The 17,934-nt window shown below is 36.1% G+C and overlaps 1 protein-coding gene and 1 pseudogene across 5 annotated transcripts in view; both read left to right on the forward strand.

The window, feature by feature from the left end:
* RMND1 (required for meiotic nuclear division 1 homolog) overlaps positions 1-5,340 on the forward strand; it is a 67,088-nt gene extending 61,748 nt beyond the window's left edge. For all 5 annotated transcript variants that reach the window (XM_069069665.1, XM_069069667.1, XM_069069666.1 and 2 more), the window contains 2 exons: positions 2,898-3,014; positions 4,963-5,340. In XM_069069665.1, the coding sequence (XP_068925766.1) occupies positions 2,898-3,014; positions 4,963-4,995 (150 nt within the window). In that variant the 3' untranslated portion in view covers positions 4,996-5,340. The remainder of the gene's footprint in view (positions 1-2,897; positions 3,015-4,962) is intronic.
* Positions 5,341-13,039: 7,699 nt separating this feature from the next.
* Positions 13,040-14,457, forward strand: LOC138147326 (actin, cytoplasmic 2-like; annotated as a pseudogene).
* The last annotated feature ends 3,477 nt before the right edge of the window (positions 14,458-17,934 follow it).

The following is a 17,934-nucleotide window of genomic DNA, read 5'->3' on the forward strand; positions in this document are numbered from 1 at the left end:
AAAGTGTTCTAGGGAAAACACCTTTGCCTTGTCACAAAAAGTTATTTAGATTGATCAATCTGTATAATAATAATAGCTAACATTTATATAGCACTATAAAGTTTGCAAGCAATTTTACAAATATTTCATTTTATTCTTGCAACAATCTTGGGAATTTAAAGCTCTAGAAATATCTAGATACTCAAGATTCATTTGAACCATCTTTTTTTACTAATAATAAACTTACTAATTAATTCTTTGTTAGGAATTGCAAAGGACAACTAAAAGAAAGGTAGGAACGTTTGAGGAATGCAAGATAGATATGTTCATGTGAAACATAAGCTAGAAGAGATATCCATTTTTTCCTTAAAATCAGTAGTAGGCCTAAGATAATTTTTTTCAAAATAACAGGAAAGCAAAAAAGTATACCAGAAAGAAAGAAGTAACAGGTAAGGCTTATGGGCGTAGGAGAAGATATTAAACTGAGAAATAAAGGCCTGCCTTTCGCCATAATGGCCACACTATTGTGAATTTTGATTTTATATGCGTTTTTTGATGGAACTTATTTCATCCAATCTTATCTTATGGAATCTGCATGAAAAGTGGTTTCCATGTTTTGTCACTCAATACTGCCTCAGACCTCTCCTTTCTACCTTTAGTTTATTTTTCTAATACTTAAAAGATTTTATTCTTTAATATTTAGTAATTCTTTCTAAACACTTTTCTGTTTCTTCAGTCAGCAAAAATTTGCCTCCTCCTTGCTGCCTTCCCCAGAATGAAAGAAAAACAAAATCCCTATTACAAACATGTGTAAAACATATATAGGCAAAACAGATTTCCATGTTGGCCATATATATACATAAATACACATATATTACACATTTTATATTGCATGTATAACAAGCAATTTATTTTATACAAATATATGTCTATATATACATATAGACATATATATATATACATATATTGACATATATATAAGGTATTTAAAGGTATTACCTTTAGAACCTGTGGCTTTATATTGTCACCAAAACAGATCTCAATAACTCCCTGTGACATCTTTTCCTCTTCACTTCTTTTACTCCTTCCCTTTTTCTTATCCTGTGCTATAATCCTGAAGTGGTACTTACAGGTGTTGCTTCAGCCTAAAGAAGTAACTAAACTTTGCTTTAGAAGTTTACATCTGATAATGGTGGTAATGGTGGGGAGATAGCTGTACAAATTCATGTGTGACTTGCCTATTATAGTACTATAGCCAGAAATGCTGTAGTCAGGGTAGTTTTCAATGTCATAATATTAGGGGGATGAGGTTTTAGCAGTAGGTGTGAATAACCTTGTTAATACCCTAACATGAGTCTGGGTCCTCTGCAGTGGTAGCAGCAGTAACAAGGTAGTGTTTAGGCAGACATAAACATAGCTTCTTAATATTTAGTCACACTGATCTGTCAGTAACCTCAATATTATTACAATATAATATTAATGCAGTGAGTAAGAGCATGGGCTCCAGTGTTGGGATGACCTGGGGATCAAATCCGGGCTCAGATACTTAGCACCACACCCAGAAATAACTGGCCGTGTAACCTTGAGCAAGTTAATTAACCCCGATTGCTTAAATATACACACACACACATATATAATATTAATACAGAATCATGTGGCTCTAATAGTGAACTTGTAATGTGTCATTTTTAAGGTTAAATCTTTGGTTTTAAACAGTACATCTTTTTTTGCATCTTGACATGATTAAAAAAGAAATATACTACAGATTTGAAAGAATTAAAGTGGAAGCAGGATAAAAGAATGACATTTTATAGTTACATGTAACATCTTATAGAATAAAAGTAACATTTTATTTTTTGCTTTTTGGAGGGGGGGAAGGCAAGGCAATTGGGGTTAAGTGACTTGCCCAAGGTCACACACCTAGTAAGTGTTGAGAGTTTGAGGCTGGATTTGAACTCAGGTCCTCCTGATTCCAGGGCCAGTGCCTCTATTCACTGCACCACCTAACTGCCCCCAAAAGTAACATTTTAGATAATGGCCCTTTCTAGAGTACTTGAAACTGAAGAAATATGTTAATGTTTATCCTTTTTGAATGAACTCACAGATTCTGCTTCATTTTTTGAAACCACCATTTTGGACTCAAAAGGGCTCCTAATTTATAATTTTTAGTGTCACCTAGTTTCGAATTTATAGCTGAACTGCTATAAACAGATTTTTAATTAATAGACTTCACAATGATGGGTGCTAGAGGATTTCCTTTTTTTAATTCTTTAACTTCCTTTTCATAATAGATGAGGAGGCTAGAGGAAATTTTTCTAATGTTTCATGTTTATAGGTTTCTTTTATCTTTAAAAAGAAGGTACATGATGAACATCAGAATTAAAAAGGCAAATATTTGAAAGTGGTCTAAAGAAAATAGCACTTTTAAAGTCAGAAGGCCTGAGCCAATTTTCTTTTCTGTAAAGTGAAAATATTAATTTTACACCACCTGGCTTTCAGAAGTTGAGGAAAATGCTTAATAAAGAAGTACATACATATGAATTGTTATTATGAAGACTATTAAGTGGCAGCAAGGGGTATAGTGGATACAGAGTTGGCCTCAAAGCCAGGAAGACCTGGTTTTAAGTCTTATCTATGACATATATGGGCTGTGTGATTCTGGGCAAGTCACTTAACCTCTGATAGACAAGTAAAACTGTAAGTTGCATAGTAAATGTTGACTTGCATTGGTACAGGGAGTTTTTTTTTAATCTGAGAGTTCTTTATATTAGAAAATTCGTTTCAGCCCCTACACCTCATCTTTAGAGCTTTGATAGGGATTTCAAAAAGATAAGCACTTCAGTATGTGAACTATTTCTTTTATTTTCTCAGTCTGAGCTCTAGACATTTTTTTTAGCTGATTTTTTTTTCTTTCACAGGTGATGAATGAGAAACTTCAACACTGCATGGAACTAACAGACCTGATGAGAAATCACCTCAATGAAAAGCGGGCCCTCCGCCTAGAATGGATGATTGTTATACTTATCACTATAGAGGTAAACAAGAAATTTTCATGACAACCATTTTCTAGCGTTTTTCTTTAATCTGAAGAATTTGTAATTTCATATGCATTGGGTACTCTTCTTCATCAGTGCAGATTTTAAGTCCGTCCACAACATCTTCTCAAGGGTGGTGGTCCATCTTTTTCCCTAAAATCACCAATTTTTTTTCAAAAGTAAAGCTCTTGGGGCCCTTTTTCTTCAGTGTGCATCAACTAACTGCTTTTGGGACACTTTGAACTGCTTAATAGGCTTCTTACATTGGTTAGAGAATCATTCTTCCCCCCCCCCCCCCCAAAATCCTCTTCTGAAATTCCCTCTATTAATGTGGTAGAACACTACCACTTTCCTAACCACCCAGGCTTATAACTTAAGTGTTTTCCTTCATTTACCTCTCTCAGCCCATATATCCAAATCCATTGTCAGATCTTTTTCCCTTCACAGTATCTGTCATGTGTATGTCCTCTTCTATTACTAAGCCACCACCCTAGTTCAGGACCTCATCACTTCCTACCTGAGCTGTTAAAGCCTTCTAATTGGTCTCCCTGCCTCAAGTCTCTCCTTGCTGCCAAACTGATTTTCCTAAAGCTGACCACATTAAAGTCTGACCACATCATCCCAGTGCCTACTCAAAAACATTTACTTCAAATTATCTCCAGAATCAAACAAAAACTCCTGTTTGTCATTTAAAGCTATTAGGATCTGGCCACTCCCTACCTTTTCAGTCTTTTTAGATTAGTTTCCCCCTTGCACTCTATAATCCAACTATACTGTGCTATTGACTGTTCCTTATACATGGTAGTCCATCTCCTATCTTCATGCCTTTGCACTGATTCTTCCTCATGTCTGGACTGTTTTACTTCCTTGCTTTTCAGCATTTTAGTTTTCTCTTTTTCTTCCAAGACTCAGCTTTAATTGCTTCTTCTGTAGGCCTTCCTGGGTTCCAACTGCCTTTGCCTTCCATCTGTTCTGGGTAGATTAAGTATACTCATTTACATGTCATCTCCCACATTAGGGATGGTCTTTACCCTTATTTCCATTGCCTAGAATTCTTGGGGCATAGTAAAGCACTTAATGCTTTTTGATATCTCAAGAATACCAGGATACAGTTTTCCCTATTTTATCTCTGATTCTTGCTGACAGGTTTACTTCTTTTTCTATTCATATATTCCCTCAATAGAGTTCTATACTCCTGCTTATTTGCAAGTGACATTGATAAGATGTTTGCATCTACCATGCACCTATTATTTCCTCAGTTGGTTATTTGTAATTTTAATAATTCTGAGATCATTGTGTTCCATTAATTTGGAGTAATATAGTATCACTGAGAAACACAATATTGTTAAATGCTAGAGTTTGGGTTTTTTTGTTTTGTTTTTTTAAACAGTAGTGAATAGCTTAAGGTAATTAAGGGACCCACACATGCACATACAAATTCTGTCCTTTAGTTCAGTTCTATTCCCAATTCATCATCCATCTATAACACTTATTTAAAACATGACTAAAGTTGTCACACTTTTTTTTTTCTGTTACGGACATTTATACTAATATGTTACTCTAAATTTCATTTAGGAAGTCTTACCAAAAAGCAGGTATGACCAAAATTGTAAAGGTGTTTTGATGTAGAAAATAAATAAAACTTTTAACTCTTTAGTGGTTTGTTTAGGAGTATACTAATGGTTTCAAACCCCTAATGAACCATTTAGTTATATTTAAACATTTTCAACATTTTTAAAAAACATTATTTGTGAAATAGTGCAAGTTTGATACAGTAAAAACAAGCAGAAAATACCTGTTCCTCCAGCTCAAAACCCACCCTGTACAGAAAGTCCTTGAGAGACAAGTTCCATCTATCATAGCCTTTTTGAAATATCCTTTTCACTTTTAGAATTTGCTTTGCAATAGAATTTTAAGTTTGTAATCATTTTCTTTATTATTTCAACAGGTAATGTTTGAACTTGGCAGACTATTGTTCTAACTATGTGAAAAAGATGTGGATAACCGAAAAATTACCAGATATATAAAATATACTGAAAAGTATCAGTGACAAATGTGTAAATAGGAAGCAAATACTCCTTTTTGTCTCATCTTTTATAGTGGTTCTAATCTTTGTATATATTTCTCTGGTCAAAAAAAATTATGACTACTATACTCAAGTTGCATGTCTCTCCTTCCCATAGTTATTTAATTTTTTAGAGTAACTAAGAAATTCAGGTATTGGTGTTCCTACATGCAAGATAAAATTTTTAAAAATGTTCATTTTGTCTTGGGTGATCCTATCCATAGATCTTAAAAATAAACTTAGCCTGCCCTTTTCAACGAACTTTTTACCAATCATTTCTAATATTTCCTAACTTTTCAATATAATTTCTATTACATGGTAACATACTCTCTAGCCTTCTAAATATCTAATTTAAGGTAGCACAGTCTACTCCTAGGTAGAACCTGCTTCTTCATGGCTACTGAGAATTGATACACTTTGGTAGAAATCTCCATGATCATTCGGTTAAAATTCTTATATATATTTGCATATATACATGTATATGTAGGTATGTGTATATACCTACATATATTTAAAACATTCTTTTATTAAAGTGTTGTTTCTTTGGTGAGGAATTAACAATCAGTCCTTTTCTCTGTGGTATGGCTACTCAATATTGGTAAATTTAGTAGTTCTTAAAGAGGTTTACACATATAAAGATAATTTTCTTTCAAATTATCACGAAAACCTTATTCAGTTCTTAAAAATAATTTAACTTCATGTACCACTTGATTTTAAACCACTTATTTAAGAAGTATCCTTCTCCTTATTGTAGATCCTTACTTTATTAATAATGGCACAAAGTTAAGTTGAGGGTGACTGGCCCTTAGTGTTTCCCTCCCCCCAATCTTCTGTGCCTTTTAACCTGTTGTCAAAAATATTTAATTAAAATGTTCCACAATTAAGTTTCTCTTATAAAATTTTCTAAAAATAGTTGACTCAAAAGTGTTTTAAATTTATGAATTATCATTTCTGTATGGGACAAATTTACTGAATACTGGAGGAAAACTCAATAGTAAAAGACTATTAGTTTATTTGAAGTTTTGTACTACAGTTTCAAAAAGTAAACTGAAAATTTTTATGAATCACTACTAATTGGATAACTAGCTACCAAAACCCCTTTGTCCCAGTTAGGTGGCTCAGTGCCAGGACTGGAATCAGGAAGACTCATCTTCATGAGTTCAAATCTAGCTTCAGACACTTACTAGCCATGGGACCCTGATCAAATCACTTGCCCGTTTGCTTCAGTTTCCTCATCTGTAAAATAAGCTAGAGGAGGAAATGGCAACCCATTCCAGTATCTTTGCCAAGAAGATTCCAAATGGGTCACAAAAAATTGACCACAACAAAATGTAAAATGAAATGGAGCATATATTTCCATCCCCAGAAGATCTAAACAATACTGAAAACATTAAGGCAGCACCTGATAAAACTCGCTGGGCTTGATTTAAGATGACTAAATATATACACAATTTCAAATGTGTTTTAAAATTAAACATCAAAATAGCCAACTGTTTACATTTAAGATACAATTTTTCAGCAATATGCTTTATGTCCTCATGAAGATTCTTTGGTTTGTCCAATTATTTTCACTAACTTTTCCATTTACAAGTTATTGTGTGTGCTCCGTTCTCCTAGGTTGTTTTTTGTTTTATGTTAATTTTATCTTCATGAGTCTAATATTTTGAGAATTCACAAAAAGAAATGGAAAATAATTCCAACTATCCTAACCTGATCCTTACTGAGAATTTTCTTGCTTCAATCCTCCCAAATAGATCTAAGGTGGGATGAGTTTGTTACATTTGCATTTTACCCATTCCTGTTAAAAATGCTCCAGCTGGACCATAAAACTACATAAGAACAAAAGATTTTTTGCAGAGTTTTATTTCCTACTGATCTGTTTGAGATCCAGAAGTGTGGCCTTCAATTTAAGAAAAAAATTATCTATAGTTCAAAGCAGCATATTCTAGAACAGTTGTTTTCAGCCTATCAACAGGGATATTAAAAGAGACCTGGGAATCCCTAAAGAAGCATACCTTGGGGCAGCTAGGTGGCTCAGTGAATAGAGCACAGGCCCTGGAGTCAGGAGGACCTGAGTTCAAATCCAGTCTCAGACACAACACACAAAAAAAGACTAGCCATGTGACCTTGGGCAAGTCACTTAACCCCATCTGCCCCCATCCAAAAAGCATACCTTGTGTTAACTAGATTAAAATCTTTTTATAAGTTTTTTATCAAAAGTTTTTGTAATAGTATATTGATACTTTTGAAATTTATAAAAGTTCAGATAACAAAAAAGGAGGTGCTCATACTCAAGAGGTTAGAAACCAGAATTCTAAAATGTTTGTATTGCAAGCCTAATTCTATAGATAAATAGAGATTAGATGATAAATGTGATATATATATATATGCTAGTCCCCTTTCTAAAGGAAAGGATATTATCTTCTTAAAAATGTAAGATGGATAATTCAAGTTGCCATTCTTTAACTGGGTTTTTGAAACTATTATTACTAAGGGGGAAAATAGAACAAATAGAATATATTATAAATTAAAATTATGGACATGGTTAAAATAAGCAAAGGAATAGAGATATTTAGTATTTCAAAATTTTCAATAAATTAGCTAGGCATAGTACAGAAATAACATGGCTCTCTACCTTCCAAAAATTTAAATGTGCACAGTATATGTCAACATATAAAAACAAATTGTTTTTTGGTTATTAGCTGGGGGGGGGTGGGGGAGGGGCAGGAAGAAGTGTGTGAAAAAGCAGACTAGATTTAAAAGTCTACAGAAAGGAAATTTCCAAAGCTTTAGAGAGAAGACTCCATCCTGACAATTTATTCTAAAAAGGCTTCTTACAGGCATATAAATTGCGCTTTTACCCACAGTCAGCATTAGAAAAACCCAACAAGGAAGTAAGATTTCTGTCAACTGATCAAGGCTTAGTGATTTTTCCATTGCTAGAGTAACTTTTTCTGTACCTAGAGTAATTATTCTACTCTCATCTCTGATAAAACTTGCCACAGTTTTATACCTCCAGAGGAAAAAAGTCTTTGCCTTCAGTGAGTACATATATTGTGTATGGGATAGTCCAGAGGAGTTAAACAGAAATAGCTAGAATACAACAATTATAAATATTATAAATTAGGGTGGCCTGAAATATTTAAGAATGGAAGTTCTATTCTCCAGGTGTCTGGTAATAAAATGATACCTAAACTGGACCTTGAACAAAATCAATCACTATGCTAGAGACTTTGAGGGGGAAGGAGGATACAAAGACTCCTTCTACGAAAAGGAACCTACAAGAAACAGAGTGCAGCTACTCAAGTCTGGATGGAGTACTATAAAGGTAAATGAACCAGCTTATAAATGTATTGAATGGCTAAAGGGAAGACATTCTAAGTTTTCTGTTTGGAGGAAAAACATGATCAAACTCCTACATTTAGGAGTTAAGATTACAAAAGAAGTCACTCTAAAAAAAGTAACCATTAAAATAATTTGAATGGTTTGAAAAAATAACAGTGCCAAGACAATTCCAAAGGACTCAGGATGAAAAATGTTATCCACTTCCAGAGAAAGAACTGATGGAATCTGAATGCAAATCAAAGCATACTATTTTTTTACTTTATTTTTGATAGGGTTTTTTTTAGTCTGTTTTCTTTCACAACATGGCTAATATGAAATATTTTCCATGACTGCACCTGTATAACCTGTATCAAATTGCTTACTGTCTCAGGGAAGAGGGAGAGGACAGAGACACTCAAAACTTTGACATGTTAAAACTATTTTTACACGCAATTGGGGAAAAAAATTTTTTTAAAACATCAGGGAAGCAGGTTAGGCCCACAAGATACAGAAATAAATACACACAGCATAGTGTGTGAAGAACCCAAACACCAAGGTTAATAGAGGAAGGACTAAACTATTTGACAAAAAACTGCTGGAGGAAAATTAAGAGCAGTTTGGCAAAAAAATGGATTTAGAACAACTCACCATAATACCAAGATAAGCTCCAAATGAATATATGACATAAAAGTAACATAAATTAGAAGATCAAAGAAATTACTTTTGAGGTTGATAAGGAAAGATGTTATGGCTAAATAAGGGTTAAGATCACACGAGCAAACAGACAATTTTGACTTTATAAAAAAATATTGCAAACTAATAGTTTTCAAAGCAAGAAATCTAAGTTTTCAACAATAAAAAATACTCTAAATATATAAAAATATATTTTTATAAATATATAAATAATATAATAAAAATACTCTAAATCACTAGTAAGTATAGAAATGCACATAAAAAAAACTTTTGAGATTGCACCTCATACCTATCAGACTGACAAAGATGACAAAAGGAAAATGACAAATGTTAGAGATGCTGTAGGAGAACTGGACTGTTGGTGGAGCTGCCAATCAGAAAACAATTTGGAATCATAACTAGGAAGTTATCAAGCTGCATATTCTTTGATCACTGTATCACTGCTATGTCTATACTTCCAAAGAAATCAGAGGAGGAAAAGGGCCTATACATATAGCAACTATTTTCATGATAGCCAAAAATTATAAATTAAAGGGCTGTCCTACAGAGGAATAGCTAAACAAATGGTGGTATATGAATGTAATGGCACATTAATGTGCCATAAGAAAATAAGGGATGGGGGGGTCAGCTAGGTGGCGCAGTGAATAGAGCACTGGCCCTGGAGTCAGGAGAACCCGAGTTCAAATGTGACTTCAGACACTTAACACAAAAAAAAAACTAGCCATGTGACCTTGGGCAAGTCACTTAACCCCAACTGCCCTCCAAAAAAAAGTAAAAAAATTAAGTAATGGGGGCGGGTAGGTGGCGCAGTAAATAGAGCACCGGCCCTAGAGTCAGGAGGACCTGAGTTCAAATCCAGCCTCAGACACTTAACACAAAAAAAACTAGCTGTGTGACCTTGGGTAAGTCATTTAACCCCAATTGCCCTACGTTCCCCCCTCTAAAAAAAGAAAAAGAAGATCAGTAATGGACAATTGCAGAGGAAACTGAGAAAACCCTGATGTACTGATACAGAGAAGACTCAGCAGAACTGGAACAATTATAAAATGCTAATAAAGAAAAAGAACTTTGGAAGACTTTCAAACTATGATCAAAAAATGACAAACTACAAATTCAAAAACAATGAAGTCCAAACATGTTACCTATCTTGACACAAAGATGATGATCTTAAAATGCAAAAAGACATACATTTCTGATGTGGTTAATGCAGGAGTTTATCTCGTCAGATAGTTAATGTGGGAGTTAATCTTGTCAGACTGTGTAATCTGGCAAAACCAAGTCTCAATGAACACTTTTTGAAGGTTTTTTAAAATTGCTGGGGCGGCTAGGTGGCGAGCAGTGAGTAAAGCGCTGGCCCCGGAGGACTGGAGTTCGGTTCTGGCCTCAGACACTTAACACCCACCCACCCACCCACCCGCCCCCACACACACACACACACAAACCATGTAACCTTGGGCAAGTTACTTAACCACAATTGCCCTCCAGAAGGCAAAAAAAAATGCTTAATGGGGGAGATGGGCAAATTAATTTTCAAAATACTTGTTACTTACATTTTTTAAAAATTATTTTTAAAAAGAGGGTGGAGGCAGGTAAAGTAGTTAAAAGGCTGTTACCATAGTCCTGGTGAGAAAAGACAGGAGTGGAAAGCAGAATAGCAAATGACAGAATAGAAAAAAAAATATTCAGAAGTTTTAAGATTGGGAAAATGATGGTACCAAAAGAAATAATGTCAGAAGAGGCAGGTTTTGGAAGGTAATGATGAGTTGTTTGATTCATACTGAGATGTTAAAAGTTGGAAATTTGGTCCTAAAGCTCAGTATGAAGGTTGGGCCTGGAAATGTATCATAAGTCACAGACTATATTAGCTTGCCCAAAGAGAACATAAAGAGGAAAGTTGAAGACAGATCCTTATCCTTAGGAAATTTCCACATTAGGAAAAAAGAAAAAGGAGAAAGGGAAAAAAACATTAGTTGGAGAACCAAAAGAAATCATGTTACCACTGAAATTCTACAGAAGTATCAAGGCTGTGGACTTGAGGCCACTGAATTTGGAAATTAGTTAATTGGTAAGTCACTTAATGCAACCTGATTTCCCTGCTTGTTAGTATTCACCCTTCAAAAAAACCAAACTTTACTTATTCACATTTAACCTGTATTTAGGTATAAGCTCTTATTCTATCAGAATTTAGGTTTCAGGGAGCTTTTTGTATTTATTTCTATCATGTCTCAAATTTAGTAGGCATTTAAATACTTGTTAGTTGATTTCTCAAATGAGGAAACTCAGTGCTAACAAGGTAAAGTGACTTACCCAAAGTTACACAGGTAATTAAACTGCTGAAGTAGAAAACTTCAATGCTGTAATTATTACCGATGAAGAACTTAAGCAAACCTTTAATATAAAGGAAATGAACAATTGCACAAGATCTGAGAGATGAATGGGAGAAAATCAGTGAAATGAGCAGTGGTGAAAAGGCACCTTCTAGGACTAAAGGAATAACAGGAAATAAAAATATAGACTGAAAAGATTGGTCTTGAATTATAAAGATTCTAAAAGCTAGAATTAGAGTCAAGATAGATTTAAGTTCAAATGCTGCCTCAAACACTTCCTTAGTTGTGTGACCCTAGACAAGTCACTTGACTTCTCAGCTTCAGTTTCCCTATCGGTACAATGGGGATAATGACAGCTCAGGTCTGTGATGAAGATCAAACAAGATATTACACTGATAGATAAATATATATATATATATATATATATATATACATATATATCGTGTTTCCCCGATAATAAGACCTATCCCGAAAATAAGCCCTCCCCTTACTGTGTAAGATTCCTCTAAAATAGCCCTCCCCCAAAAATAAGCCCTATTGAGATTGCTACTGTAGTGAAGGTGATCTCCTGCACTACATGCTACATTACGGTACCCTCTGTATGCACCGCCCCCCCCCCCAAACGCACACCACGCTCCGAGCTGCAGCAGTGAGCGCGTCATCCTGTTCTTCCCCAGTGATTTGCTTATTGAATAAAGGTACATTTTTTGTTCACATTTACCTGTTTATTAAAATTGCTGTCAATGTTCATTAAAATAAGCCCTCCCCTGAAAATAAGCCCTCTGGTGTTTTTCTGTCCAAAAACTAATAAGACAGTGTCTTATTATCGGGGAAACACGGTATATAAAAATACACACATACACAGAGCACTTTTTGGAACTTCCAAAGAACATTGTTATTCATAATTCTAAGAAAAATAAGTAAGCTTATTTGCTAAGACCCTAAGAAGTCTGGAACAGTAGCTGAGGTTATGTGTGATATGAATTCAGTTGGACATAAATAAAATAATTGTGTGCCAACAGTGAGTGCCCAGGTAAGGTCAGCTAGCATTCCTTTGTAATGAACCCAGGAAAGAAGCAAATGATCAAAAGCTACCAGTGTTCAAGTCAACACTTATTAAATGCCCACTATGTGCAAAAGAGTTTGCACAGACTCTCCATCCCCCCATCTCCTACCCCTTAAAAAACAAAAACCACCACCACCATTCTGTCCTCAAGGGGTTCATATTCTACTGTGGAAGGAATGCTTGACCTGGAATCAGGAAGACCTGAGTTCAAAATATGACATCAGAGACTAATTGTGTGACCCCAAGCAAATCATTTACCTCCCATCTGCTTCCTTCTCATCTATAAAGTGGGAATAATAAGCAACTACCTTCCAGGGCTGTAAGGATAAAATGAGATGTTTTCAAAGTGCTTTTGTAAACCTTAAAGCACTATGTAAATGCTATCCTTACTATAAAAATAAGTAAACAGGGTAGCTGTGAGCTCTTCCACCCAGCATGCACTTGCCTCCCCCCTGCCTCCAGGTGCGGCACCACCTTTCTTAAGGGCTTAAACTTGTCACTTCAAAGTTCACCAAGGATAATGATACTGCTTTGTTGACATGGCTCTGGAATGTACAAAGCTGGCTTTGCAGGAGGTGATGCCCCTCGCCTGTCTTCCTTCCATTGTTGGGCGCCCCAGACATCAAGGTGTGGTGGATTATGGACTAGAAAGACAGCTATGTGGGGGATGAGGCCCAGAGCAAGAGAGGTATTCTGACCCTGAAGTACCCCACTGAACATGTCACCAACTGGGATGACATGAAGATCTGGCATCATACCTTCTACAATGAGCTCCATGTGGCCCCTGAAGAACACCCTGTGCCGCTCACAGAAACGCCCCAGAACCCCAAAGACAAGACAGAAAACTCAGATTATGCTTGAGACCTTCAATACCCCAGTCATGTATGTTGCCATCCAGGCTGTGCTGTCCCCCATGCCTCTGGTCGTACCACTGGTCTTGTGAGGGACTCTAGTGATGGTGTGACCCATACTGTGCCCATCTATGAAGGTTATGCCCTTCCCCATGCCATGCTCCACCTGGATCTGGCTGGCCTTGATCTAACAGACTACCTCATGAAGATCCTGACCAAGAGAGGGTACAGTTTCACCACCACAGCTGAGAGGGAAATCTTGCGTGACATCAAATAGAAACTGTGTTATGTCACCCTAGACTTTGAGCAGATGGCCACTGCTGCATCCAGCTCTTCTCTGGAAAAGAGCTATGAGCTCCCTCATGGTTAGGTTATCACCATTGGCACCAAGAGGTTCCAATGTCCAGAAGCTTTCTTCCAACCATCTTTCTTAGGTATGTAATCCTGTGGAATCCACAAAACTACCTTCAACTCAACCATGAAGTGATGTTGACATCCATAAGGACTTGTATGCCAACACTGTATTGTCAGGCCATGTACCCAAGCACTAATAACAGTATGCAGATTACAGCCCTAGCTCCCAGCACAATGAAAATCAAGATCATTGCCCCACATAAACACAAATACTCTGGATTGGAGGCTCCATCCTGGCATCTCTTTCTACTTTCCAGAAGATGTGGATCAGCAAGCAGGAGTATGATGCATCTGGGCCCTCCATTGTCCTCTGCAAATGCTGCTAAATGGACTGTGTGTGGGGTGTTTAAAAAAATTTTTTTTGGTGAAAGGGTGTGACATGATGACATGATAACTGACAAAAAAAGAGATGAGACTGGCATGGCTTTATTTTTGTTTTTGGCGCTTGACTCAGGATTCAAAAATTGGAAGGGTGAAGGTGATGAGTACAGGTGATCATCCCCAAAGTTCTACAGTGTGTCTTCAGGACTCTTATTGTATAATTTTTTTTTTATTAAGTCATTCCAAATATCATATAATTCACTGTTACAGAATTACAAGCCTCTGTGAAGGCTGTCCACTGCTAGAACAAAGGAACGATGTAACAAAAATCCAGATGGGGAGGGGGAAGATACTAGTATTGCTTTAAATGTAAATTATGTAATACTTAAAAAAAAGACTTGGGGTGGCTAGGTGGTGCAGTGAATAGAGCACCAGCCCTGGAGCCAGGAAGACCTGAGTTCAAATCCAGCCTCAGACACTTAACACTTAGTAGCCCTGTGACCTCGGGCAAGTCACTTAACCCCAACTGCCCAGCTTTCCCAATTCCAAAAAGCAAAAAATAAAGCATAGGAGAAACACTGTGTGGTTTTAGGCAACAGGAAAGGAACCAACAGATGAGGGAATGGGGAGAAAGTACTTGGGCCACAAGTAAAAGGAGTAATCTTGACAAGAAGGACCACCACTTGAAAGACGTGGAGCAAAGCAAAAATGGGCAAGGGAGGTAAAGTTTTCAAGTGTAGAGTGGGAGAAGAGAGCTTAAAACTGAGGACCATAATCTTCTCTATCAAAGAGGAAGCAAGGTCTTTTTTGGTTCTGAAAGGGGATAATAGTGGTATAAGGAATCTGAGGCAGGAAAAACATTAGAATAACCTTTTCAGAGAGCATAGAAGAGAATAAAAGAATTGCTGTGCAATTAAAAGCCCAAGAAAGAATCAGTAAATCTACAGTGAACCTAGAAGAAATAGTTGTATTATTTCTTTACCAATGAGAGTCACCAGACAAGAGGCAACTGGTGGGATTAACTCCAAGCTTGGTGTTTGGCAAGTGAGTGGCAATAGAGCAAAGAACTCGGATAGAGAGAAGAGGATATAGCTGAAATGGCAAACCACAGTATTAAGACTGGTAAAGGATTAGGATAAAATCCAGATGATACATGGAGATAGTTTCATAAATAATCCTCTGTTCTTTGTGTACTGAAATGTTTAAATTTGTTAATGCTTAAATTCATAATTAAGAAAATGTTTTTAAAAATTGGTCCAAGATACATAAAAAGGGGAGAGGCCAGATTATACCATTGCTGAAAGTGACAGTGCAGCTGGCCAGAAAGAACGTGGAGCCAGCCTTCTGAGGGCAACAATCATGGTTGACAGAATGGAAGACAAAGTGTCCAGCACAGCGAGGCAACCAGAGTTCAGCAGGTGAATTCCAAGGAAACACTGTGATTTCATCAAAATCCCAAAGTGTATTGATGAGGTACTAGACTGTGAGTTTGTAGGAATGGTGATGAATCTTGACAGAAAGACAACTCACCAAAAAGGGACTGTTTTAATTGCCTTTTCAGTGTTTTTTTTTCTTTCATGTTAATGGAGAAGGGGGACAGGCAGAGATAGAAGAATAAATTATAATTAGTAGAATTTGAGAGTTCTAGATTGCAAAAGATGACTAGATATTGGTGATGATGAGATAAAGAGTATGACCATTCATAAAGGGCTGATTTGGAGGATAGGATCAGAACTTCAAACACTGACAGGAGTAGCAACATGGAGATATCTGAGTCAGGAAATACTTCAGGTCTGATCTCCCAGACAGGCTGAACTCACTCTGTTGAAGATGAAGCTCATCAATAAGACAACCCACTAGTCAAATTCTGAATATCCAGAAACACATGCTTTCTAATACATCTGACAGGATGAGACGCTGGATCTCCAAAAATGACTCGCCTTCAGAGTCAGCTCTACACAGTAGCTAACTTCCTCAAGATGTAAAAATTGAAATCCCAGCAGCATGAATGTGACCGAATTCATCAACCTCATAGCCTCATCTCACAAAAGTAGGGAATGAAGTATAGGTAAAAGTCACAAATATTTAGGCACACACCTCCTAACCTGCCATCATCTGAAGCTCAAGGCCCCTTTAATTAGTCTTGACATCCTGAGGCTAAGAATCTCTGATATATGTAAAACCCCTCAGGACAAGATTATGGATTATATATACAAGTGGGGAATAAGAATAAAGATTCAATAGAAGGGACAGACTATGTTGAATTAGTCGAATCCCTGCTTTCTACTTTGTTTTAGGTATTGCACAGGATCACTATAAATGTCACCTACATAGTTAAAATGTTTGCAAGACATTCTGTTTGACTGCATGTAATGAGGTATGGTGTAATGGAAAGAACAAATTACATATCAGAAGAGAAGATCTAGGTCTTGGATCACTACTTTTATGTACTTACCCTGTATCATCTTGGGAAAAAGTACTTCATCTATCTATAGGCTTCAATTATGTACCTCATATGTAAAATAAAAGTATCAGACTTGGATCACTACTTTTATGTATTTACCTGTATCATCTTAGGAAAAAAGTACTTCATCTATCTAGGCTTCGATTATGTACCTCATCTGTAAAATAAAAGTATCAGACTAAATGATCTCTAAAAATCTCAGTAGCTCTGAATTTTCTAACACCACTAAGAAAAAATTATCTTGAAGGATAGTATTCCAGGAGAGAGAAATAAGAAAAATAATTGGAAGTTATCAGCAAGAGTTCAGTGCAAACAGTTAATGTAGTAGACTGGTTAGGCTTTAAAAATTGAAAATTAAAAAGAATAAAATAGAACAAGACTAATTGACACAATGAAGAATAGACTCTAGAAAAGTTAAAATTTCAAAGTAAAAGTCAAGGAATTTAACCTGTATTTTATTGCCAAAAAACAAAACAAAACAACAAAAAAAAAAAACCCAACCCAATTATCTTCATCTGAAGGCCAATATGCTATGGTGTTTCCACAGCCAACAAGTACAGACTTGTGGAGGGCAGCAAACTGAATCAAGAGATCAACTCAATCTAGTCAGATATGACCCACACTAGCCAGAACTCCTTATTTCAAAAAGCTTGTCTTAATCTAGAAGCCCTATATGATTTGAGTCTTGGTCACCATGGATTTTGCTTCTTTCCAAACAACCTAATAGCAATTAATATCTGAAAATACAATTGCATTACACATTTTCTAATTTGGAACACTAGACAGCCAGAAGCCCTATTTTTCTTCAGAAGTGTTTGCATTTAAATTTTTTGGACCATGAGAATAGAAATATTTCAGTAATATGATCAAAAGGCAAAATGGCTATCTTTGTGAAGACTAAAATTTCATAAATCTTTACTACCACTAGGTTTTACTGATTTAAGTCAAATGCATGTTCATAAAAGAGGACATTTAATAACATATATGTACCAAGCTATTAGAATCTACAATTCTCAGAATGCTTTAGTACTTCTGCAATTTTTTTACATGCAAGATTCTTTTTTAAAATCTAAAGTAGTACCTTCCTCACAACAGGCAATGTGACATAGTAGATAGCATACCAAACTTAAAATCAGGAAGACCAGGGTGTCTAAATCAGGGGTAGGGAACCTGAAGCCTCAAGACCACATGTGGGCCTCTAGATCCTCAAGTGCAGCCCTTTGACTGAATCCAAATTGGCCATATCTGAGAACCTAGAGAGCCACAGTTTCCCCAGCCCTGGTCTAAATCCTATTTCTGTCACTTTGCAGTTATGTGAACATAGTGCTTTAGAGGGAAGAAGAGTAGCAAACTGGAGCCTCCCATCTGACTCTATGCCTTCTATCTACTGAACTT

Source organism: Petaurus breviceps, unplaced genomic scaffold, assembly GCF_028583685.1.
Source record: "Petaurus breviceps papuanus isolate PSGF00001 unplaced genomic scaffold, PetGlider_PUasm1.0 90784, whole genome shotgun sequence".
NCBI lineage: Eukaryota > Metazoa > Chordata > Mammalia > Diprotodontia > Petauridae > Petaurus > Petaurus breviceps.